Raw genomic sequence first — 19,989 nt, forward strand, 5'->3', positions numbered from 1 at the left:
AAGGCCAAGATCCAGGATAAGGAGGGCATCCCCCCTGACCAGCAGAGGCTGATCTTTGCCGGCAAGCAGCTGGAAGATGGCCGCACTCTGTCCGACTACAACATCCAGAAGGAGTCCACCCTTCACTTGGTCCTCCGTCTCAGGGGTGGTATGCAGATCTTCGTCAAAACCCTCACCGGCAAAACCATCACCCTGGAGGTGGAGCCCAGTGACACCATTGAGAACGTCAAAGCCAAAATCCAGGATAAGGAGGGCATCCCCCCTGACCAGCAGAGGCTGATCTTTGCTGGCAAACAGCTGGAGGATGGCCGCACCCTCTCTGACTACAATATCCAGAAAGAATCCACCCTCCACCTTGTTCTCCGTCTCAGGGGTGGCCAGTAAATGATTCTAAAAAAAAAAAAAAAAAAAAAAGAATGATTCCATGTTATCTTAATTTGTTTCCCATGTCAACATTTAATGTATGACATGTAAAATTGCAAAATGTTACAACTTAAGTGACCAAATTGTGTATTCATATCGCCTAATAAAAGGTTAAACTTATTTTTGGTGTGGTTCATTTGTCAGAATTAAGGAAACCATTCATTCCATAATATCCAAGTATTTTTTCCCCAGTTCTATAAACATTAGAATATCTGAATTTGCCCTTTGAAAATGTTAAACTCTGACTATAAAATTTTTAAATTAATAAATGCAAACTGCTAGTCTTTTCCTTTAGAATGTTGGCAGATGTGACTGTCAAATTTATCAAAAGACTTAAATGTGTGTGATAAACTATGCAGGGATTAAACTTTTTACTTTGGGTGTAATTTAAAATGAGTACATTTCAATGCTGCTAGAGTTAATGTTAAGGCAACTTTAGCTGCCAAGAATTCAAAAATGAAATGTCAATAGACAACTCGAGCATGATTAAAATATCAATTTTCCACATATTTTACATTTTTTGAAGAGTCAATTGGCCAAAAGGTTAAACGATTAGCTTTTTGAAGGAAAACTGATGCATATTGCTGAAAATTATTTTGTAAATTTTTTGATCACTTGTTCAATAATCTGTTAGGTATTATCTTAGGCATACTAACTACTTTAGTCAGCTGCCAGCCAGGCACACCTCCATTTTGTTAGTCACATCACAAACTTACCCCATGTCACATAATCAATGAGGTGGAATAGACATAGCTTTAGATAATTGATAGATCCATAAGGTACAATACATACCAGAAGTTCTCCAGACTATTGAAATCATGTTACATGAATCTCACTATTGCTCCTTATAGCAAAACTGAAACCTAATTGCGCATCCCCATATAATACAAATTTTGAAAGGAAATTAACCAAAATCTCATTGTAGTGATGTCAAACGTGTTAATGTAGAATCAGCCAGAAAGTTTCAGTTATCCTATCAAGGAAATCACAAAATTCATTTCTAGGTTTCACAATTACACTAAAATCATTTCACATTTGAATATTCTAATATCGCTGGCATTTCTGTTCCTACATTATCTTAACATGCCATCATGCCTTTGTAACTTCCAAAATGTAAATCTTTTTGTACCTTTCAGTTCCCCTTAAGTGGAACATTCCATCATCCCTAACCACAGGGGCACCCAAGGTTAAATGAGGCTTTGAGCTGGATTTCTCCCTTGCATAACTTTATTATATTTATATGGATTGATCTAATGACAGAAAGATATACAATTTGTAATCAACAGGCTTTACATTTAACTAGTGAGCCAACAATCGCTCAATTTATGTAGTGATTAATCAGTTAACTAATTTTTATGTCCAATATTCAATATGCTCATAAAACAGTGATAGTTGGTTTTTGACCGAGCTGTCAATCTTGTTGCAAATTGTAAAATAGTTCTTAAGATATAATACAAGTACCAGTGGTACTTGGACTGGTACTAGGAGCAAATTTGGAACTTTGTCTTGTGATTTTGTTTTAAATTTCTTATAGATCAAAGTATCTCCCAATACTTGCCACATACTGAAGTTTTAAAATGCTCAACATACCCAGGACTATATTCTGCCAGGGTGAAGCATACAAAGCAGAGGACTTTAAAAAGGTTATAGCATCATAAATAAATTAGATGTACAAGTTAGCTAATCTGATGCTGCTGCCAGGACCCGTCCAAGCCTTTTTGGTGCCGTAAGCAGCTTTTTCTGGGGGGCCCCCTTACCAACATGTCAACACCAGATGATTCATAATTCCTAAGATGCTCTATGTATGTAACATGCCTGCTTTTATTAGCATTATTTGTGTTTAGCATATATTATACCAGTACTATTATGACTTGATTTCAACCTTACAGGAGTAACAAATAAAATAATAATAATTTGGATTTTAAAAGGCAGAGTGGTTTTAAGTATGCCATTTTATTTTAACTATTTGAAAATAACATCAACTGATAAACACTAAATTTAGTATCTATTTCCCAACTGTGGCAGCAGACCATCAAAAGGAAGAGATTAATCATTATTATCTATAAAAACAATAAAGTAATTATTGCATTATTCAATGTTATTTTGAATATATATTTTTCTATCATGCTAGTTTGTTGCTCTTGGGGGCCCCATGGTGGCACGGGGCGGGGGGGACTCTAAGCTGTCGCTTACTTCGCATATGCCTTGGGCCGGCCCTGGAAGCTGCTGGTATTTGATTTAATATTTCTATTAGTTAATTCAAGAGTTATTATGCTACTCGTTTTTGTTTTAAAGGGATCTGAACTGCATTTCATCATGTCAAAAGTTAGTTCAGGATGTAATACATTCCAAATCTGAACCGGCCCAATCTGGTAAGTTTTTTTGAAAGGGATCCCCAGTTTTCTCAAAAATATTGTTAGAATCTCTTGTAAAATCAAGGATATATTCTAGGCGGAGAAGTAGGGGCTCACGCTGGTTCGCATTCCTTTAAGAACCACCACTGGTGGGGCTTGTGTTAAACGTTTGGCAACCACACATTTAGAAAGTTGATTTTTATAGCCTGAAATCTTGAAGTGTAACTACATTTTTGAGTGTAGTTCATTCATTTTAATACTGCGGTTTTGCGCACCTTTTTGAATATCATCATATAGGGTCAGGGATATTAATAATATGTATAAAACAGTGCTATGTGATAAAAGTAATTAATTAAAAAACGGTATACAGAAAAAAACTAAAACAAAAAAAGAGGACTATTTTCGTGAGCGGATGAATATCACTTGATGGGCGCATCGAGGGTATAAATGTGCTCGCCTCCTAGCAACAGCAGTCAGAGAGCGGAATTCGCCGTTTTTGAGCAATCTAGTGGACTAGCTGCAAAAAATTGTAAGTATGGTGTTTTGCGCTTTATATTTTCTGTTACTATACAGTTAACTGTTTTCTTGAATAGTTTCTGTTTCATATAGTTCGGTTTAAATTAGTTTTTAATCCAGTTGGCTTCATTTGTTTTTCCCAGTCAGCTGACGTCTAATAACCGGAACACGTATGGTGGTTAGCAACCAGGAATAACAATTTCAAGCAATTTGGTTGGCAGGTTCTCTTTTATTTTGTCGGCAATTTTAATAACACCGTTAAACAGAACAGCTGTTGGTCTTCAGAAACTACGCGACTTTATTTCGAGCTGTGTCATCCATTCGACTGAAAGCAGGAAGGCAAACAATGGCTTTTTCCAAAATGGCGTTTATTCTTGAATCGCCGCCCTCTTACCAGTCCGTTCGCTCTGTTCACTGAACCCCACAAACTATTCGACGTTACCGTTTTTAATTGTCGTGTCTCTCGTGAAGAGACATGTAATTGAATTATGACGATAGGTTAATGTAGAGTGAATATCGACGGGATTTTAAAATCTACTTCCCCCACCTGAATAATTAAAGCAAGATAAACGGGAAGTTGAAACAATACCTCGGGATCCTCACTTTCTCTTCTATTTCAGGTGCAAACATGCAGATCTTTGTCAAGACCCTCACCGGCAAAACCATCACCCTGGAGGTGGAGCCCAGCGACACCATTGAGAACGTCAAAGCCAAGATCCAGGATAAGGAGGGCATCCCCCCTGACCAGCAGAGGCTGATCTTTGCCGGAAAGCAGCTGGAAGATGGCCGCACCCTGTCTGACTACAATATCCAAAAAGAATCCACCCTCCACCTTGTTCTCCGTCTGAGGGGTGGCATGCAGATCTTCGTCAAGACCCTCACCGGCAAGACCATCACCCTGGAGGTGGAGCCCAGTGACACCATTGAGAACGTCAAGGCCAAAATCCAGGATAAGGAGGGCATCCCCCCTGACCAGCAGAGGTTGATCTTTGCCGGAAAGCAGCTGGAAGATGGCCGCACCCTGTCCGACTACAACATCCAGAAGGAGTCCACCCTTCACCTGGTCCTCCGTCTCAGGGGTGGTATGCAGATCTTCGTCAAGACCCTCACCGGCAAAACCATCACCCTGGAGGTGGAGCCCAGCGACACCATTGAGAATGTGAAGGCCAAGATCCAGGATAAGGAGGGCATCCCCCCTGACCAGCAGAGGCTGATCTTTGCCGGCAAGCAGCTGGAAGATGGCCGCACCCTGTCCGACTACAACATCCAGAAGGAGTCCACCCTCCACCTTGTTCTCCGTCTTAGGGGTGGCCAGTAAATGAGTTCAATATTTTATTCACTTAACATGACAAATGCACCTAATAAAGTGAGATCACAATAAATGGATTTTGTTTGCCTTATTTCCTGTAGTTTTGAGTGTATTGCATTAAAGTATTTAGTGAGTAAATTGCCAGATTTAAAATATTCCTTTGCCCTCAGTAGTTTCCATAAATCTGAGCACATGTAAAAACCACTAGATGGCACTGTGTTACCATTGATGACTAATGTGTCCCTTACACTCTAGTCGGGCTATTCGGTTCAGACTTCAATACCAGCCTTTTGGAATGGGGGACTTTAAAGTGATTTGCAAAGTTTTCAAATTTCCAGGTGATGACTCTTATCCAAAACAATCTATATGCCTAAAGTCTTGAATTCTAGTGCCACCTGAGATTTATTACTGCCAGACTTTTAAAATAACGGGGATAAAGTGTGTCTAGAAGCCTTGGTCTTCAATGTGACCTTTGTTTATCTTCCTGCTCCTGAGACAACTGTCAGCCATTAGAGCTGACGAAGCCATTAAATGACAGGTTCATTTTTAGGGCCCTGTCATGCCCTGATCAAAGCGGGTGATTTGACATCAGCAAACCCTACTTTGGCCATTATCCAGAAATGACTGTGGTCAACCTTTCCAGTGTACATCCTGGTACGTCTAGTGAAGGTGGTATTTAAAAAAACAACCCCCCCCAAAAACCTAATGCTTTGATCAATTCTGTTCTCCAGTTGGAAATCTAGTTGTACTAGGTCAAAAAAAAAAACGAATTCAATTAAGACCTTTAAAAGACAAGCAAAACCCTTTGTACATTTTTTTCATAGTTCTGTAAAGGATATATCACACATGCTTGGCTATTCTAGCAGCTATTTGTGGCACAACCTGTTACACAACCAGTGTGCAATTACATATTGATATTTCACTTTCCTTTAAATGAAATATTCTAAAGAAAATTGTGATATTAAAAATGTGTTAATGTAATAAAAGAAAAATCAAAGTGTAATGGGGCAATTCTATTTCACTGAAATTTGAAACAAAGTCCAATATTTATAGCAGATTTGCCCAATACTTAGATCAACTTGCAAGCATAGTGGTTGGGCTTTTGAACATTCTAGCCTCCCTGATCCCCAGTCCAAATTAATACAAAACAAAATAGAATGCAGGCATGAAATATTATTTATGTAATAAATTACATTCATATCTGAGCTTCTCTTTGTGAAATGAGTAACAAAAACATGGATTTTTGTCCCCAAGACATTCTATGGAAGCCCGTGTCTGCCACTCTGGTAAAAAAAAATAAATAAATAAAGATAGTGTAAATAAAGATAGTATTTCAAAAATAATGAGATACTATTTTAATTCCCGAAATAATGAGATAGTATCTTCATTATTTTGAGACACTATTTCATTACAATGACATAATTTATTTTTTAACGGAGTGGCAGAAACGGGCTTCCATAACATTCTAAGATTTTATTATTATTATTTTATTTTATTTATTTTTTTTGTAGCTTAACTTGTAAAACTAGTACTGAGTGAGTGAAAGGAATTTCTCAGCACCTCACACTGACTTCTGGGATGCGAGCAGCAGCGTTTCGCAGCCCCTGTCTGCCTATCGCCTGACAAGTGACCCAGCTGCGGCATATCAGCGGGGATAGAGAGAGGCTGGGACCTGCTGCTGTCTCATTTTGGGTTTTGGCGAGGCGCGACCCAATGGCAGTCTGCGGGGGCTTCTTCTTCTCCCTCCTCAACTACAAGACGGAGAAATATGTCATCGCCGAAAACAGGAAAATCGGGATTTTGTTTCGGCTCTATCAGCTGGCCGTGCTCGGATACATAATCGGGTGAGGTCTGTTGCTTGGACTAAAAACGCGGAGAGTGGATGGCAAAGTTAAAAATAGGAGAGCTTATGGGACAATTTTAAATAGCTGGTGGCTTTAAAGTTGCACATGCTGATTGTTTTTTTTTTTTTTACTTTATCTGAAGCATCGCCAAGTCAGGATTGAATGTTGTTTGTCAAATCGGCAACTTTTTTCGTTATACCATATGGTTTTATGCTATGATGATTTATTTGTTAATATAAAATTACATTTACGGTAAACTTGACCCCAAACTCGAAAATGGCAAAGCCTCAGGCTGTTGTAAGCTGGTTTTGCCTCATGGCATGCACGTCTCGGGTTCAGGCATAGTTTGTATCGCGGTGTAACTCCTGGGACATGCATCTGCATTGGCAAATCATTTCAAGCCACCACTGCACGTAGAAAACACTGACAGCAGCCTGTTGTTCCATGCTGATGAGGACTGGATCCTGTTGAGGCTGGAGAACATGGTTCTAGCTTGAGGGAGCTGTTCTAAAACGCAGTGAGTGATGAAGATGATGTTTCAGATGGGTGTTTGTGATGAAGAAAGGGTACCAGGAGAGGGAGGAGGCAATCCAGACGTCGGTCATCACAAAGCTCAAAGGCGTGTCTCTGACCAACACCTCAGAGACCGGACCTTACCTGTGGAGTGCAGAGGATTACGTCATACCTCCGAATGTGAGTACATTTTCACATTTCAACCACAAACATCAGTGTATTTCAGTGAGACTTTACATCATCATCATCATCATGTGCCAATTACTGCTGAAGGTTTGTTTTGGGGGGGGTTATGTCTTTACCTGGTGTGTAAGTCTGGTCTGACATTTTTGCTCAAGGTCAGTTAAATGAGAGGGAGAGTGTTTGTGAACATACATTTTAAACTAGAAACTTTTAAACTCTGATTTAGGTATGGACTGGGCCACTTCTGTAAACCAAACATGCCCAGTCCTTTAAAGGTAAGGCGAGGTAATTTTATTTTTCTAGCACATTTTCAGCAGCAAGGCAATCCAAAGTGCTTTACGTGAGTTAAAAGGAAATACAAACAAAATAACAAACCAGAAGTTACTTTCATGAAATCTATAAAACACTGGACATAAATATATATATATATATATATATATATATATATAATTTTTTTTTTTTGTGGTGCTAATTTAGAAATATTTGTAAGGAAGTTTTACAATATTTGCGCAAATGTATGATGTTAAATGTGACTTTTTATTAATTGCCCTATCAGTCACGAACTACAACTTGACATCAAGTAAAACCGAGGCAGCAGTCACTTAAACTCAATGTTTTTGGACAATTTTGAGAAAAAAGAAATGTGGGGATCTGTTGATTTTGTGTTAATTTTCTGTGAATTTTGCAGATTTTTGAAAAACTGCAGGTATTTGTTGATGTCATTAGGAGTCTTCAGGGACACATAAAAAGCTATTGAGGGCCAAATTTGGCCACCGGGCGACTCACACGTGTCATAGGGCCTTCAGAAAACAGCTGCATTTATACTGAGATAAAATTACACAAAGGTGAACTCTAATGGCTATTTAGGTGACACGTGAAGGCGGTTAGTTACACTATTTAGGGACATCAGAGTAAAGGGGCTGAATAAAAATGCACACATACATTTTTGTTACTAAATGTTGAAACCCGTGTCATTTTCCTTCTACTTTACTGTGTGGTACAAAATAATTTTAGTCACGTAATAAAATCCATTGAAGTTAGTGGTTGCAACTTGAACAAACACTTTCAAAATGTTCCTTCTGTCTGCTGCTAATGAGACGTGTCTTTTTCGCCATGTGGCATTAGCCTCAATGTCTGTCTCAGCCGACTGAACAGTATTGAACAATTTAATGTGCTTAACCTTTTACTTTCTTCTTCTAAACCTAATTGAATTCTGCAGGGTGAGCAGGTGTTTTTTGTAGTAACAAATTACGTAGAGACCCCGAATCAGAGGCTGGGCTTCTGTGCTGAGGTGAGTACCTATGCTGAGTTTTTTAGTTTTTTTTTTTTTTTTAAATGTAGCTATTCCACTGTGAAAAGTTTTACTGCTCCTCCTGCAGAGTTTTAAGGTTCCAGATGGACGATGTCTAAGCGACGACGACTGCCCTGAGGGGGAAAGTGTGACAGCTGGACATGGTAGGAGTCATTCAATGGGGCGTTTCTTAGAAACCTCAGAAATACAAATCTGAAGAAGTGCCAAAAACGTTAACTTAAATAGGAAGTAGATTTTCGAGTTAAGGCAAGCTATCTTATAAAAGTGCTTGGTATTCATTAATTCATAATATTAGAAATACTGGTGCTTGTACGGTATTTGAAACCAAGATTAAGGTACCACACACATACGGAATGACGGATATTTTGTTGTAAATTGTGCAAAAAACAAAACTACGCTCCATAAAAATATCAAATGAGTTTTAAGTGTAATTTTTAAAATTTAACATGTCACAATTTTTTATGCTTCAGTAATGGAAGCATTTAGATGTAGTCTTCTTTTTAGTATAAAAAATGAGGCCACATTACTAATGCAGCACAATTTATCCAAGGTTCCAGAAAGCAACAAGTGATAATTTAAACTAATATAATTTTTAAAATGTGTTGAATGTGTTTTTTTATTTGAAAAAGCAGATGTATTTAATGTTGATCCATTTTCTACATTAATATGTGAAAATGGTGACAAGAAACAATCATTTTATGTGAAATACTGAATTTAATTTATAGCCTAGAGTCCGAATTTCTGTATTTGATGTTGGGGAAAAATAAAATCAGTGGTCAGCTGAAGTTTTAATTCCAGCTTGGAAAGTCTGCGCTTCACAACCAGTCGAGGGTTTAGATTCAAGATGGCCGCTGTGCATATAAAACATTAGAGAATATTTCAACAATAAACTGCTCACCACTTCATCAAAGTGGTGAGCAGTACTGCAAAAATTTTGACTTGGTAGTATATTCCTTCCAAGAGTGAAATACTGCCATCAGCTTGTTTTGCTACGTTACAGAGATTGAGAAAGTGATGTTTTCTGTTTTAGGAATAAAGACGGGCTTGTGTTTGAACAGCACAGGGACCTGTGAGATTCACGCTTGGTGTCCCATCGAACACAGCCAGACGCCAACGTAAGAATCCTCCTCCCACTGTGTGTTACCGCTAACTCATACAAAACTCAATATAATAATAACTAAATATTCCCCTGATATACAGCAGAGCTTAGGGCTGGGAATAGATTTTATTGATTAACCAAAGTTTCTGTTCACCAAGATTTCATTCTAGGAAAATCTGGATTTTTTTTTTTTTTTTTTCCACCAATGAACTCCTTGGGTTTCTGTAATTTTGTTGTAGAAGCACATTTTACATCTTGTATTTGGTTGGACTTTGAGTCCAAAGTCCAACCAAAAGAAGCGATGATATCAATAAAAGCAATTAAAAAAATATTTTCTATCATTTGTAATTTTTCTTAATTAAAGAAGAGAGGGGAGAGGAAAAATGTTTTTATTTAATATGAAAAGTAAGTAAAAGTTCTATTTTTAAATCATCTGGCCCAGTCCTAGCAGAGGTATTATTTCTAAAACGGCCTTCTTATATTGACTGTCTTTTTTTTCTTCTTTTATTAATTTTTTTTTTTTTTTTTTACCACAGAGAGCCATTACTGAGCGAAGCAGAAAACTTCACCATCTACATCAAGAACTTCATCCGGTTCCCCAAGTTTGAATTCTCAAAGTAAGTAGCTATAAGTGGCCGCTGACGGCTCCTGTGCCTGTGGTTTTGAAAGCATCGCGGCGTAGAGTGAGATGGGGGGCCATACATATTTCAATGGCTGCTTTAAATAGCTTTAGGGTGCCGAGTCGTCTATTTATACGGGCGTGTGCATTGCTCTCAGCGAGACAGTGAAACAGTCATCTGAGACGTCCTTGACAGCAGCCCTTGGTTTGGACAGGTGTCAGATCAGACAGGGGTTTGCCCAGACAGCGGTACCGGTGCCGCTCACCGTCCCGCAGGAGAGAACGGACCGCTGCTGGACATCGTTCCTAATTCATCAATCAGGAGCTCCGTCTGATTACACATACGTCTTCCTCGTGCTTCTTCTGTAACCGCAGCATGCCGAGACATTACGGCAATAGAGGAGTAATTTGACGCCACTTGATGACTGCCACTAAAAATGGCTGGCAATACAACACCCCTCTGACAGTGAGACACGTTCGGTTACACCGGGACTCTTGTGTGCTGCTACAGGAGCAGGAGTTCAGGTTACAGCAGGTCTTAAATAAGAAATATTACGAGTTCTCCACTTTTTAAAAGTTTACAATAGAGGTCAGAGATGGCCTTGAGATGCAGCCTCCCATAGAAGCGGCAGTCAGTCAGTAGTTCACATAAATCAGATTGCATCTATTGTTCAGTTTTTAACAACACGCCCACATGACAAGTCTCTCTGCAGCTTTGAGAAGGAGGGAAACAATGAATCAGAAAATAAAATTGTTGCGCCTCTAAAGGGGCACTGTTATGTAAAACTGACTTTTGTTTTTAACTTTACATCCTGTTTTAATGTCATTCCCTTATCAAAAACATACATGCAGTGTTGCTTTGATTCCTTCATGTGTGTTTGAGAAATACTTGATTTCACCTAAGTGGACCTGGCACCGCTTTTGAGGTCAAAGCTCCTCCTCAGAAGCTCCTCCTTCCCCCACAACTCTGTCACTCTGCTCCTTCAGACTAGCCAGCAGCAATTAGCAAACACCTGATGGAGCAGCACATCTGCTCAGCTCGTTATACGAGCTACTTCTCAGTACGGCGCTGGTGAAAATGTTGTTAAAAGGTTAATAGAGGAGCCATGTTGTGATGACTTCCTGAAGGCGGCGTTTCATAAAGAGCAGGAGTTTTTAAAGCAACAGAGTCCCAATTTCAAGGTGTTAAGTTACGAAGTCAAATTCCTTTTAAATCATATTTGACATATATATATATATATATATATATATATATATATATAAGCACTTTTATAAGAACTGAATGTAACATAGTTACTCAATTGTGCTGTAAAATAGTTACCATATGCCTGGAAAATATAGAATACTGCTGCTTTAAATGTAATAAGTCACTATTCATATCTGGCCTGTTTTTGCTTCTTTTTTTCCCCCTTTGTAGGTCAAATGTCCTTGAAACATCTGACGAGGGCTACCTAAAGAGATGCTTCCATGATGCAGAGAACCATCCCTACTGCCCCATCTTCCGTCTCAGAGATCTGGTCAGCAGAACGGGACATGACTTCCAGGAGATGGCTGTTAAGGTAGAGAGAAGCAACTGGTTTCACTTGATTTTTCTCGCGGCGTTCATAAAAATCCCCCTGGATTCTATGGAACATATACAAACTAAAACAACTGTTCAGTTCAACATCTCTTTAACGATGGGGTTCATGTTGAGCGACGAGGAGAAATTTGAATGTCAGAAAACAGCGGATAAGGGACCATCATGAGGTTAGCATTGGTGGTGGTTTTTCTATTTTTTAACAATTTATCTTGTTTATGGCTGCAACTTACAATTATTTTTATAATTGATTAACCTACTAAATATTCTGACAATCAATTAATCGAATAAAGAAATGAAAACATTACATAAATGTATTTTTTTTTAAACACTCAAGCTCTTTTTCTTTTTAATAGAATATTACAAATACACTAAAAGATGCAAATAAATAATTTTCTTATTTAAGAAAAGAATTGGATGAATATTTCATTGCCTAAAATTCAATACCAAAGCATTCCTTTAGTAGATCTGAACCGGTTACAGGATGTCATCTGTTGCTGTTGAAATGCTTGGATAAAATGTCATAATGCTGCATTTGTATACACTCCTTTTATTTGGATACCCATAAATAAAATCCAGTGCAAAAAAATTTGCTTTCAGAAGCCACCTGTTGAAACTCCTGTTGGTTTACGTCTAGATCAAACTTAGAAAGTACCATCTAGTTTTATCAGATCAAGAATCCAGAGAAAGCCCAACTAGTTTATAAATTACAGACCACCTATTCTTAATCAAGGGGAACCAATAGGTAGATTTATACTTTTTTTTGTTTTCTTTTGCTCTTTCCTTTGTTGTTGTACTTTCTTCTAATTCATGTAAATCCCTTTGACCTGCCTTGTTGCTGAAAATGTGCCACATAAACAAAATTACCTTACCTAATTAGCGAGTGGCATAAAAAAAAAGCTTAAGTTGAATAAACCCAAATGAAGTCAAGTAACGCAACTCGTCGGGCGTTAACTCTGACCTTCTTGATTTCATGATGACCTGTCACTTTGTTTTCCATAGATACTGTCTCACCTTGGGCTCACTGTGTGTGTTCGACAGGGCGGCTCCGTCGGTGTCCTCATCGAGTGGAACTGCGACCTGGATAAGGACTCGTCAGAGTGTAATCCACAATACAGCTTCACCCGTTTGGACATGAATTTAAACAACTCTGTCACATCAGGATACAACTTCAGGTACGATGCTTCTGCTTAACTTTCTCCTTTTTGCATATTTGGTTAACCTGAACTGTTTTCCTTTTCTCCTCCAGACATGCGAGGTATTACAAAGATCAAAATGGTGAAACTTTTCGCACACTGTACAAAGTGTATGGGATTCGATTTGACATCATGATCAATGGGAAGGTAAAGCAACTCACAAGGACACTACAGCAGCGGGTAAAAAGTGTTGAACATGTCAGCGTTTTGCCAGTTTCGATATCTAGTGAAGCCGTTAATGTAAAATTCACACTAAATGTCGCCGACATGTCGGTGTTGAACATATGAAGAAATTAATGTGCAGAAAGGTATAGAAAGCCAAGAGACCAGCTGAAATCTGTTGCTATTTAGAGGCCAAACCTGCTGCTGTGTTCAAATCTACATCAGTTTAATATGATCTAATGGAAACTAGAAAATATTTTTGGTTTTAGTGGGATAAATCTCTTCAAACATGTTTTATATTTTGTTCCAGGAAATTCTTGTTTTTATCAAGCTTTGTATGTCATTTTAATGAGTTACTGCTCCCCAAGTAATCCATTCGTAACAACATTGGAGATATTTAAACGAAAAAAACAAAACAAAACACTGATTTGTCCTGTACATAATTTACCTGCTGTGTGTGATTCTGCAAATAACACAAATGCTTTGTCGATGTTTTGCAGGCTGGGAAATTCAACATCGTTCCTACAATAATTGCGATTGGCTCAGGTGTTGCTCTGATGGGTATCGTAAGTAATTTATTAAAATATGCAGTGGATGCAAATATATTTAGACACTTTGAGCGTCTTTGCATGATAGACACTTTCAAACTTTAATTAGGATTTTATGTGATGGACCAACACCAATTAATGCATGATTGTAAAGGGGGCAGAAAATGATGCTTCAGATTTTAGCGAAGCCTGGAGTTCTTTTGCTTCCTGTGACAAACATAGTTTCAGGTTTTCTGGTTTTCTTTTCTTTGTTTAGCCTCATCCATCTCCACCGCTGTTGACACAGATGTTGCGTTCAGTGTCAGCTCTGTGGCTTTGTCTTCATGTCAGCAATCTGGGTTTGCAGTGCAACTGATGTCAGTACATGATCTGACATCAGTACAAACAATAATTAGTCGTGTTAGGTTCCTTACACTTCAGCGCTAAATTCGCATCTGACACACGCTCAGCCTCAATGTTTCTGCTCCTCACATATGGAACACCAACAAGGCCAAAATGGAGGAAATTCATGTCTTCCAAAATACATCAATATACAAGCAGCTGAAAAATGAGTATCCACGCCACCAACAAATGGCCAATTGTTTTTCATCCAATCAGCATATTCCTTAGATGAAAAAGGACCAATCACAACCTACCAGTCAAAATACTCCAGGAAGTGACAGAAATTACAAATCAAAACTGTAGAATTTAAGAAAAACACAACTTAAATTTTGTAGTCTACTAATATGTAGTTAAGGAAACAAATGCGGTTTGTGCATTTCAGTTGAAATTTCTACGTTTCTTGAGTTGCTATGATGTGATCCTGCGCCACAGTCCCAGTCAGCTCACACCCTCTGCACATATGAAAAGCTTGCTGCACCACCGGTTTCAAAACTTGTATGATTCCAGTTCCACTTCACAATGATGCAATACATTGTGTTGGTTTATGGTTTTAAAATCTCAAAGTACATTGAAATCTGTGGTTATGTGACAAAGTAAAAGCGATACGAATAGTTCTGCAGGGCATTGCCTTACAATTTCAGAAGAGAAATAAATGCGTATCCTCCTGTGGTTTTGAGTTTGGGTCTTATGTTTGTCTTTCAGGGAGCCTTTGTGTGTGATATGATACTTCTCTACATGATGAACACGAGCTCCTTCTACCGAGAGAGGAAATTTGAAATAATCAACTTTAAGTATGGCTCAATGGCACAAAGTTTTTTTCCCCTTATCGCCTCCATGCAAGCTTTTCTATTTTTATTTTTTTTTACAGAAAAGAGAAAAATAAACAGAAGGACGATAAAGCAAGCAACCGGGATAGGAGATCCAGAAAAGCCGGCGTGGACAAAGATGCAGCCAACTCTATCAAAAAGCTGGAGGAAACTGAACTAACGGTGGAGACGTCTGCTCCTGAGGAGAGCCACGCGGCGAAACGGGGTCCCACCGTTCCACGCAACACGGGGCAGCGATACTCAGCCGTCCAGTCCAAACAAGGCGCGGCGCCAAAGCATCATATCAGTTTCTCTTCGCACAACTAGCATGGCGGGCAACTGAAGACTACTGGACTGCAGACGTCTCTTTAACGCCGCGGAAGGTGGATCCCAGTGTCAGACTGACGTCTGCTGCTGGCCCGGTCCATGACTGATGATGTGTTGAAGGATGGAAATCTCAAATGTTCTGCAGCACGCGCGAGGGACCAGGCAGTCACAGGAGGAGGATGATCGTTATGTTCAATGAGTTAAACTAAATCTTTGTCAGAGTTGAATGTTTATCAAGCCGTAGTCACCGACGAGAATCGCTAAACACGCAGATGTGGGGCGGACCAGTGAGGGCCGAGGGTTTGAAAATGACTCTGTGAGAATGGAGGTGGTACCAGAGTGGCGACATTAAAGGGCCCGTTTGTAAAGTTGCATGACGAATTGCGCCAATGTTACATCTGTGTTCTCCAAAGGCTTGGCAGTCCCATGATGCAAGCACCCAACCTCATATCAAACGTATTTGTGTCGATAATGTGACAGTCGGTTGTTGCGACCTGTAATCATCCAGCTTGTTAAGTCAACACTTCCTACGGTAGCCGTTTCACAAAAATTGAATCACTTTAATTTACATCACTGGTCTTGCTAGAGGCAAATTCACTATGGGATATTAGGGCCATTGCAGATAGAAAAAAACTTACATTTTGAAAAATTTTACCAAAATAAAATGGAAATCAGTTACTTTAGTTAAAAAGCAACTTGAGTTTCAAAAGTTAAACATTTTTTACTTTTGAAACTCAATTTTTTCCAGAATTTTTTTTTTTTACTCTACAATAATCCATTGTACAAACCTGAATTTTCTGCAGGACTTTTCTTTTTTGATAAAGATTGCAATTTGTTACAGTAAAACGATGACTCTTGTGAACATCTGTAAGTTTTTCTTAAAACTAATCCATTTGAGTAAAATGTGAACATTTTTGAAAGGAAGATATAGAAAAGGTCAGGGTACGACGACATGATTTGTAACAGACGTGTCAAAGATGCTTTTGGAAACCATATGAAAAAAAAAGCATCTTCCTGTTGGACACTATTTAGTGAAAATGATTTATGTGAACTGTTAATGCTGCTACTTTTTATCTGCAATTTGATTTCCAGCCAGAGGCCACAACGTGTTTTGATCATGTACATGAAGCCGTGAAGCCATCTGTGTTTGAATGGATGCCGAGTTTTTTTCAGTCTGTTCTACATAATGTTTATTTACTGCCTGACTCATTAAGAGATTAATGCAAAGCAATCTGTACAGAGGTTTTTATTCCAATCAGTTGCAATATTAACCACGCTTTACATGAAAATGTTGCCACACTTTATTAGGATTTTACAAGCTAAGCTATTAATCATTGTGGTCATGTTACTGGTAGCTGTAGTAGAAGGAGGAAAAATGCTACCTACAGTAAAACGGACACTGCCTCAATTAAACCATCTACTCACAACAGAAATATTTAAAGTCTTTCACTACAGGGTTGAGCTACGAACAGCAGCAGGATAGACGAACCTAATGATTTACATAGCTTCATATCGAAACATTTCAGGGCCGATTGTGGGTGGTCGTCTCAGTAAACATGCACCATCCCGTACAGGAAAGTCCAGAACAGGACGTAGGTGAAAAGCCCTCCGACCAGGCCTCCGGTGAAGAGCAGCCGCCGCGATTTGAAGCACTTGTTCCACCGCCGTCCGGCCTTGAGGATGAGCAGCAGGGAGAGCAGGAAGGACGAGAGGAAATAGAAAACGAACCCATACAGTCCCGTCAGCCCGAGGATGCCGGCCGTCGCCCCCGACAGAGCGGAAACGGAGGTGCGGCAGTAATCCAGCACGGCGGCGTTGCCCCTCACCGAAACTTCGCTGATGAACTGTGGTCCCTCGCGCTTGGCCCCAACTCCTGCCATCTTGGCTTTGGTCTACCACCAGAGGGTGCTGTCGTTACAGGAAACATTGGCATGTTTAGGAAGCAGACGGTGTTACAGAGACAACAGGCTCAAATCGTGGCAGTGACAGCTATTGTGGCACTTCTGGTGACAGCTGCCATGGTTTGAGCTCCGCCCTGCTGCAAAGTTAGGCTGCTCTAGTCCAATCTCAACTAAACAATTGCTGTTTTTGCAAATTGATATTGGCAGAGTAACGTTGCAGAGTGAAGTGCACTATAAACGGCTGTAACGGGTTTTAAAAAGCTCCATGGACACATTTATCTGGTTAATTCCCGTTTCTTCTTTCCACCTTATAGTCGTACTGAATTCCTTCAGTTTTACATTTATGGACGAGGACGACAGCCAGTGGGAAAAAAAAAAACTTTTTTCCTCAGATTTTAAGCAGCAATAGAGATAGCGCTGTAACAGTAATATTGTCCCATTTATCTTGTTACCCACCACTTATAATCTTATTGTCTGAAAATCATATGCTTTCATCCAGAAATTTAAAAGTAAATTGTGTAAATCTTGAAGAATCTGAATCCAAAGACAGTATCGACAAGTCAGAGCTTTAAATAATGCGCAGGTTATTTGATCAGAGCATCTATAGAAACTTTGTCCCACCATTACTCTTTGACAGATGGCGTTTGAAATAAAGCTATATTAAAAACAAGCTAATGTATTAAATCTATTCTTAATGAGCCTGCAATTGCTGGGTTAGTAAGATCAAACTGATGCATCTAACAAATGAATCACAAAGATAAAGCAACCGAATAACAATGGAAGTACAGAAACATTAAAATAACCAAATATGAATTGGCTGGTGCTAGCTTAGGCCGAAGTGGAGCTATTGGTTAGTTTCTGTACATCAAACAAATCCCTAAAATCTCAGTAAAAACACCGGCCTGGACTCCAGCCACCAACTAAGCACTCGGTGCTCCACCATGAGTAGGCCAGACTGCATTTTAACTCAAAACTGCTGCTTTACATTCATGTCACTGCTGACAGGCTAGCTCCGTTAGCCCTCGCTAACAGTGACGACCACTCACCGGATTTTAACGAAGTTTTCCGATTCCACTCGATGAAATTATTGCGGCATAATAATAATAGCACAGAAGGTTACTTCACACCGTTGGTTATCTGGTGATTTTAGTAAATATCAGCTGCTCTAGCACAGACACGGCACATTCATCCTCAAAGGACTGACACTCCTAGCCGAAAGTCAACCATGCTCCTTCGCAATGCATTGTGGGTACAAGACAGTCATCAAATAAGAGGGGTGTGTTTGTAAGACGGGGAAAAGTAGGATATTATCGTTTTAAAGCAAAAAATTCACCCAAATTGTGTCCATTTCATAGATGTTGCTATGCTAGACACGCTATATGCTCAAGATATCCAAATTTACAGAGAGATGGATTTTATCCAAGTGCTAAAATTCAAAACACGAATAAGCTTTTGTGTAAATATTTATACATTTAACTATGCCATATAATTTATTTATATATAAATGTCAAATAAATAGATAATTATTCTTAACAATAATTATTGAATTTTTTAAACCATGTAATCAATTATACATAATGGGAAAAAAAAATCATTATTACATTTTCATATTTGTAAGCTATACATTAAAAAATTTACCTGTATTCAACAAATCTTCATCTAAGATTAAGTAAGTGATTCTTTTAAAGAATCATAAAGATCTAACACGCCCGCCCAAATATAGTTAAATACACATTAAACAGAAAAAGAGCACCAGAAGTACCAAAAAATAAACAAGTGTCTGTACGCAAATTAAAGATTTATTCACATTTGTTTCAAAATAGCAACACATGTCCAAAAGTAAACCATACATAGAACAGGGATTAACTAAAGACGTCTGAAGTCAAAATAAAGAAAGGAATTACTGAAATAACATTTTTTTATTTATTAGCTGTTCTGCAACAGCAGACTGTTTACAGTCATTTCTGCTTTATTTGAGATTTCCGATTTATTATTTGTAACGTGAACGCAACAAAGTCGACTTTGCCTTCAGGATGATGTGCAGCAGCTAGCAGAGCCAGCAGTCATGTCTAAGTTCATCCTGGGGATAGATTTGGGCACCACGTCGGTGAAAGCTGTATTATTGGCAGCGGGCTGCAGAACTGTGGCTGCGGGTCACTCGGAACCAACCGCTGCCGAGCTTAGCGACGATAGCGGGATAAAGGTGAGCTGCTCGTTCAACTTTCCTCCGCCGCTGACGGATCTGACCATAGCTCAGCCTCTGTCTCTGTGTCATCCAGGCGAAAGAGCAGGATCCCGGTCTGATAATAAACGCTGTGAACCGATGCTTGGCTCAGCTACCCGGAGACAAACTGCAGCATGTCAGCAGGATCGGCCTTACGGGACAGATGCATGGGGTTCTGTTATGGAAGGCAAAGAGCGGTAAGAGGACTGTCTGCTCTGACACTTCAAAATAAAGTACATTGTGGCGAAAGTGCAATGAGCTGCAAAAAGCTAGCTTGTCTCGCTATGAAAATAGTAATAATAATAATAATGATAATAATAATAATAATTAATAATAATAAAATAATTTTATCCATACTTAGATGCTGGTTAGTTTGTCCTGAAAAGCTTGCTAAAAATAAATCAAAGTTTTGTTATCTCAGTCATAATCGTTAAATATTAACGATGGACATTTATGAACTCTGCACATTTCAAATGCCGAGAACTCATGCGTCAATGACTGAATGTGAAACAAATGGGGACAGAATTAAGATGGAGTGTTTGCTAAACTCAGTGGTGTTTACTGTACTTAAGTAGAGTTTTCGTGTATCTGTACTTTACTTAAGTAGATTTAATAATGGGTACTTTCTACTTTTACTCCACTACATTTTACAGTAAGTATCTGTACTTTCTACTTCACTACATTTCTACAAAACTG

The 19,989-nt window shown here is 38.9% G+C and overlaps 4 protein-coding genes across 5 annotated transcripts in view; 3 read left to right on the top strand and 1 right to left on the bottom strand.

Moving 5' to 3' along the window:
• LOC103476036 (polyubiquitin) overlaps window positions 1-4,679 on the top strand; it is a 6,671-nt gene extending 1,992 nt beyond the window's left edge. Inside the window, exons 3-4 of one of the 2 annotated variants that reach the window (XM_017308560.1) lie at window positions 40-378; window positions 3,922-4,679. In XM_017308560.1, coding sequence (XP_017164049.1) covers window positions 40-378; window positions 3,922-4,611 — 1,029 coding nt within the window. In that variant the 3' untranslated portion in view covers window positions 4,612-4,679. Of the gene's footprint in view, window positions 1-3; window positions 544-3,921 lie in introns of those variants that run through there. The other variant, XM_017308561.1, reaches the window with a different exon arrangement.
• Window positions 4,680-6,176: 1,497 nt separating this feature from the next.
• Window positions 6,177-16,590, top strand: p2rx5 (purinergic receptor P2X, ligand-gated ion channel, 5). Its single transcript, XM_008428079.2, has 12 exons — window positions 6,177-6,446; window positions 6,989-7,139; window positions 8,362-8,433; window positions 8,522-8,597; window positions 9,485-9,569; window positions 10,090-10,170; window positions 11,590-11,731; window positions 12,790-12,923; window positions 12,998-13,091; window positions 13,607-13,672; window positions 14,738-14,826; window positions 14,904-16,590. Exons 1-12 carry the CDS (start codon window positions 6,316-6,318, stop codon window positions 15,166-15,168), a joined length of 1,386 nt encoding a protein of 461 aa, XP_008426301.1. The 5' UTR covers window positions 6,177-6,315; the 3' UTR covers window positions 15,169-16,590.
• On the bottom strand, window positions 16,400-18,326 carry emc6 (ER membrane protein complex subunit 6). Its single transcript, XM_008428080.2, has 2 exons — window positions 18,116-18,326; window positions 16,400-17,076 (listed from the first exon to the last, which is right to left on the bottom strand). The coding sequence occupies exon 2, from the start codon at window positions 17,046-17,048 to the stop codon at window positions 16,716-16,718; it is 333 nt and encodes a 110-aa protein (XP_008426302.1). The 5' UTR covers window positions 17,049-17,076; window positions 18,116-18,326; the 3' UTR covers window positions 16,400-16,715.
• Window positions 18,327-18,884: 558 nt separating this feature from the next.
• The window catches only part of shpk (sedoheptulokinase), a 7,403-nt gene continuing 6,298 nt past the window's right edge, over window positions 18,885-19,989 (top strand). Inside the window, exons 1-2 of the mRNA XM_008428081.2 lie at window positions 18,885-19,272; window positions 19,349-19,490. Of these exons, the coding sequence (XP_008426303.1) occupies window positions 19,135-19,272; window positions 19,349-19,490 (280 nt within the window). The 5' untranslated portion in view covers window positions 18,885-19,134. The remainder of the gene's footprint in view (window positions 19,273-19,348; window positions 19,491-19,989) is intronic.

Source organism: Poecilia reticulata, linkage group LG14, assembly GCF_000633615.1.
Source record: "Poecilia reticulata strain Guanapo linkage group LG14, Guppy_female_1.0+MT, whole genome shotgun sequence".
NCBI lineage: Eukaryota > Metazoa > Chordata > Actinopteri > Cyprinodontiformes > Poeciliidae > Poecilia > Poecilia reticulata.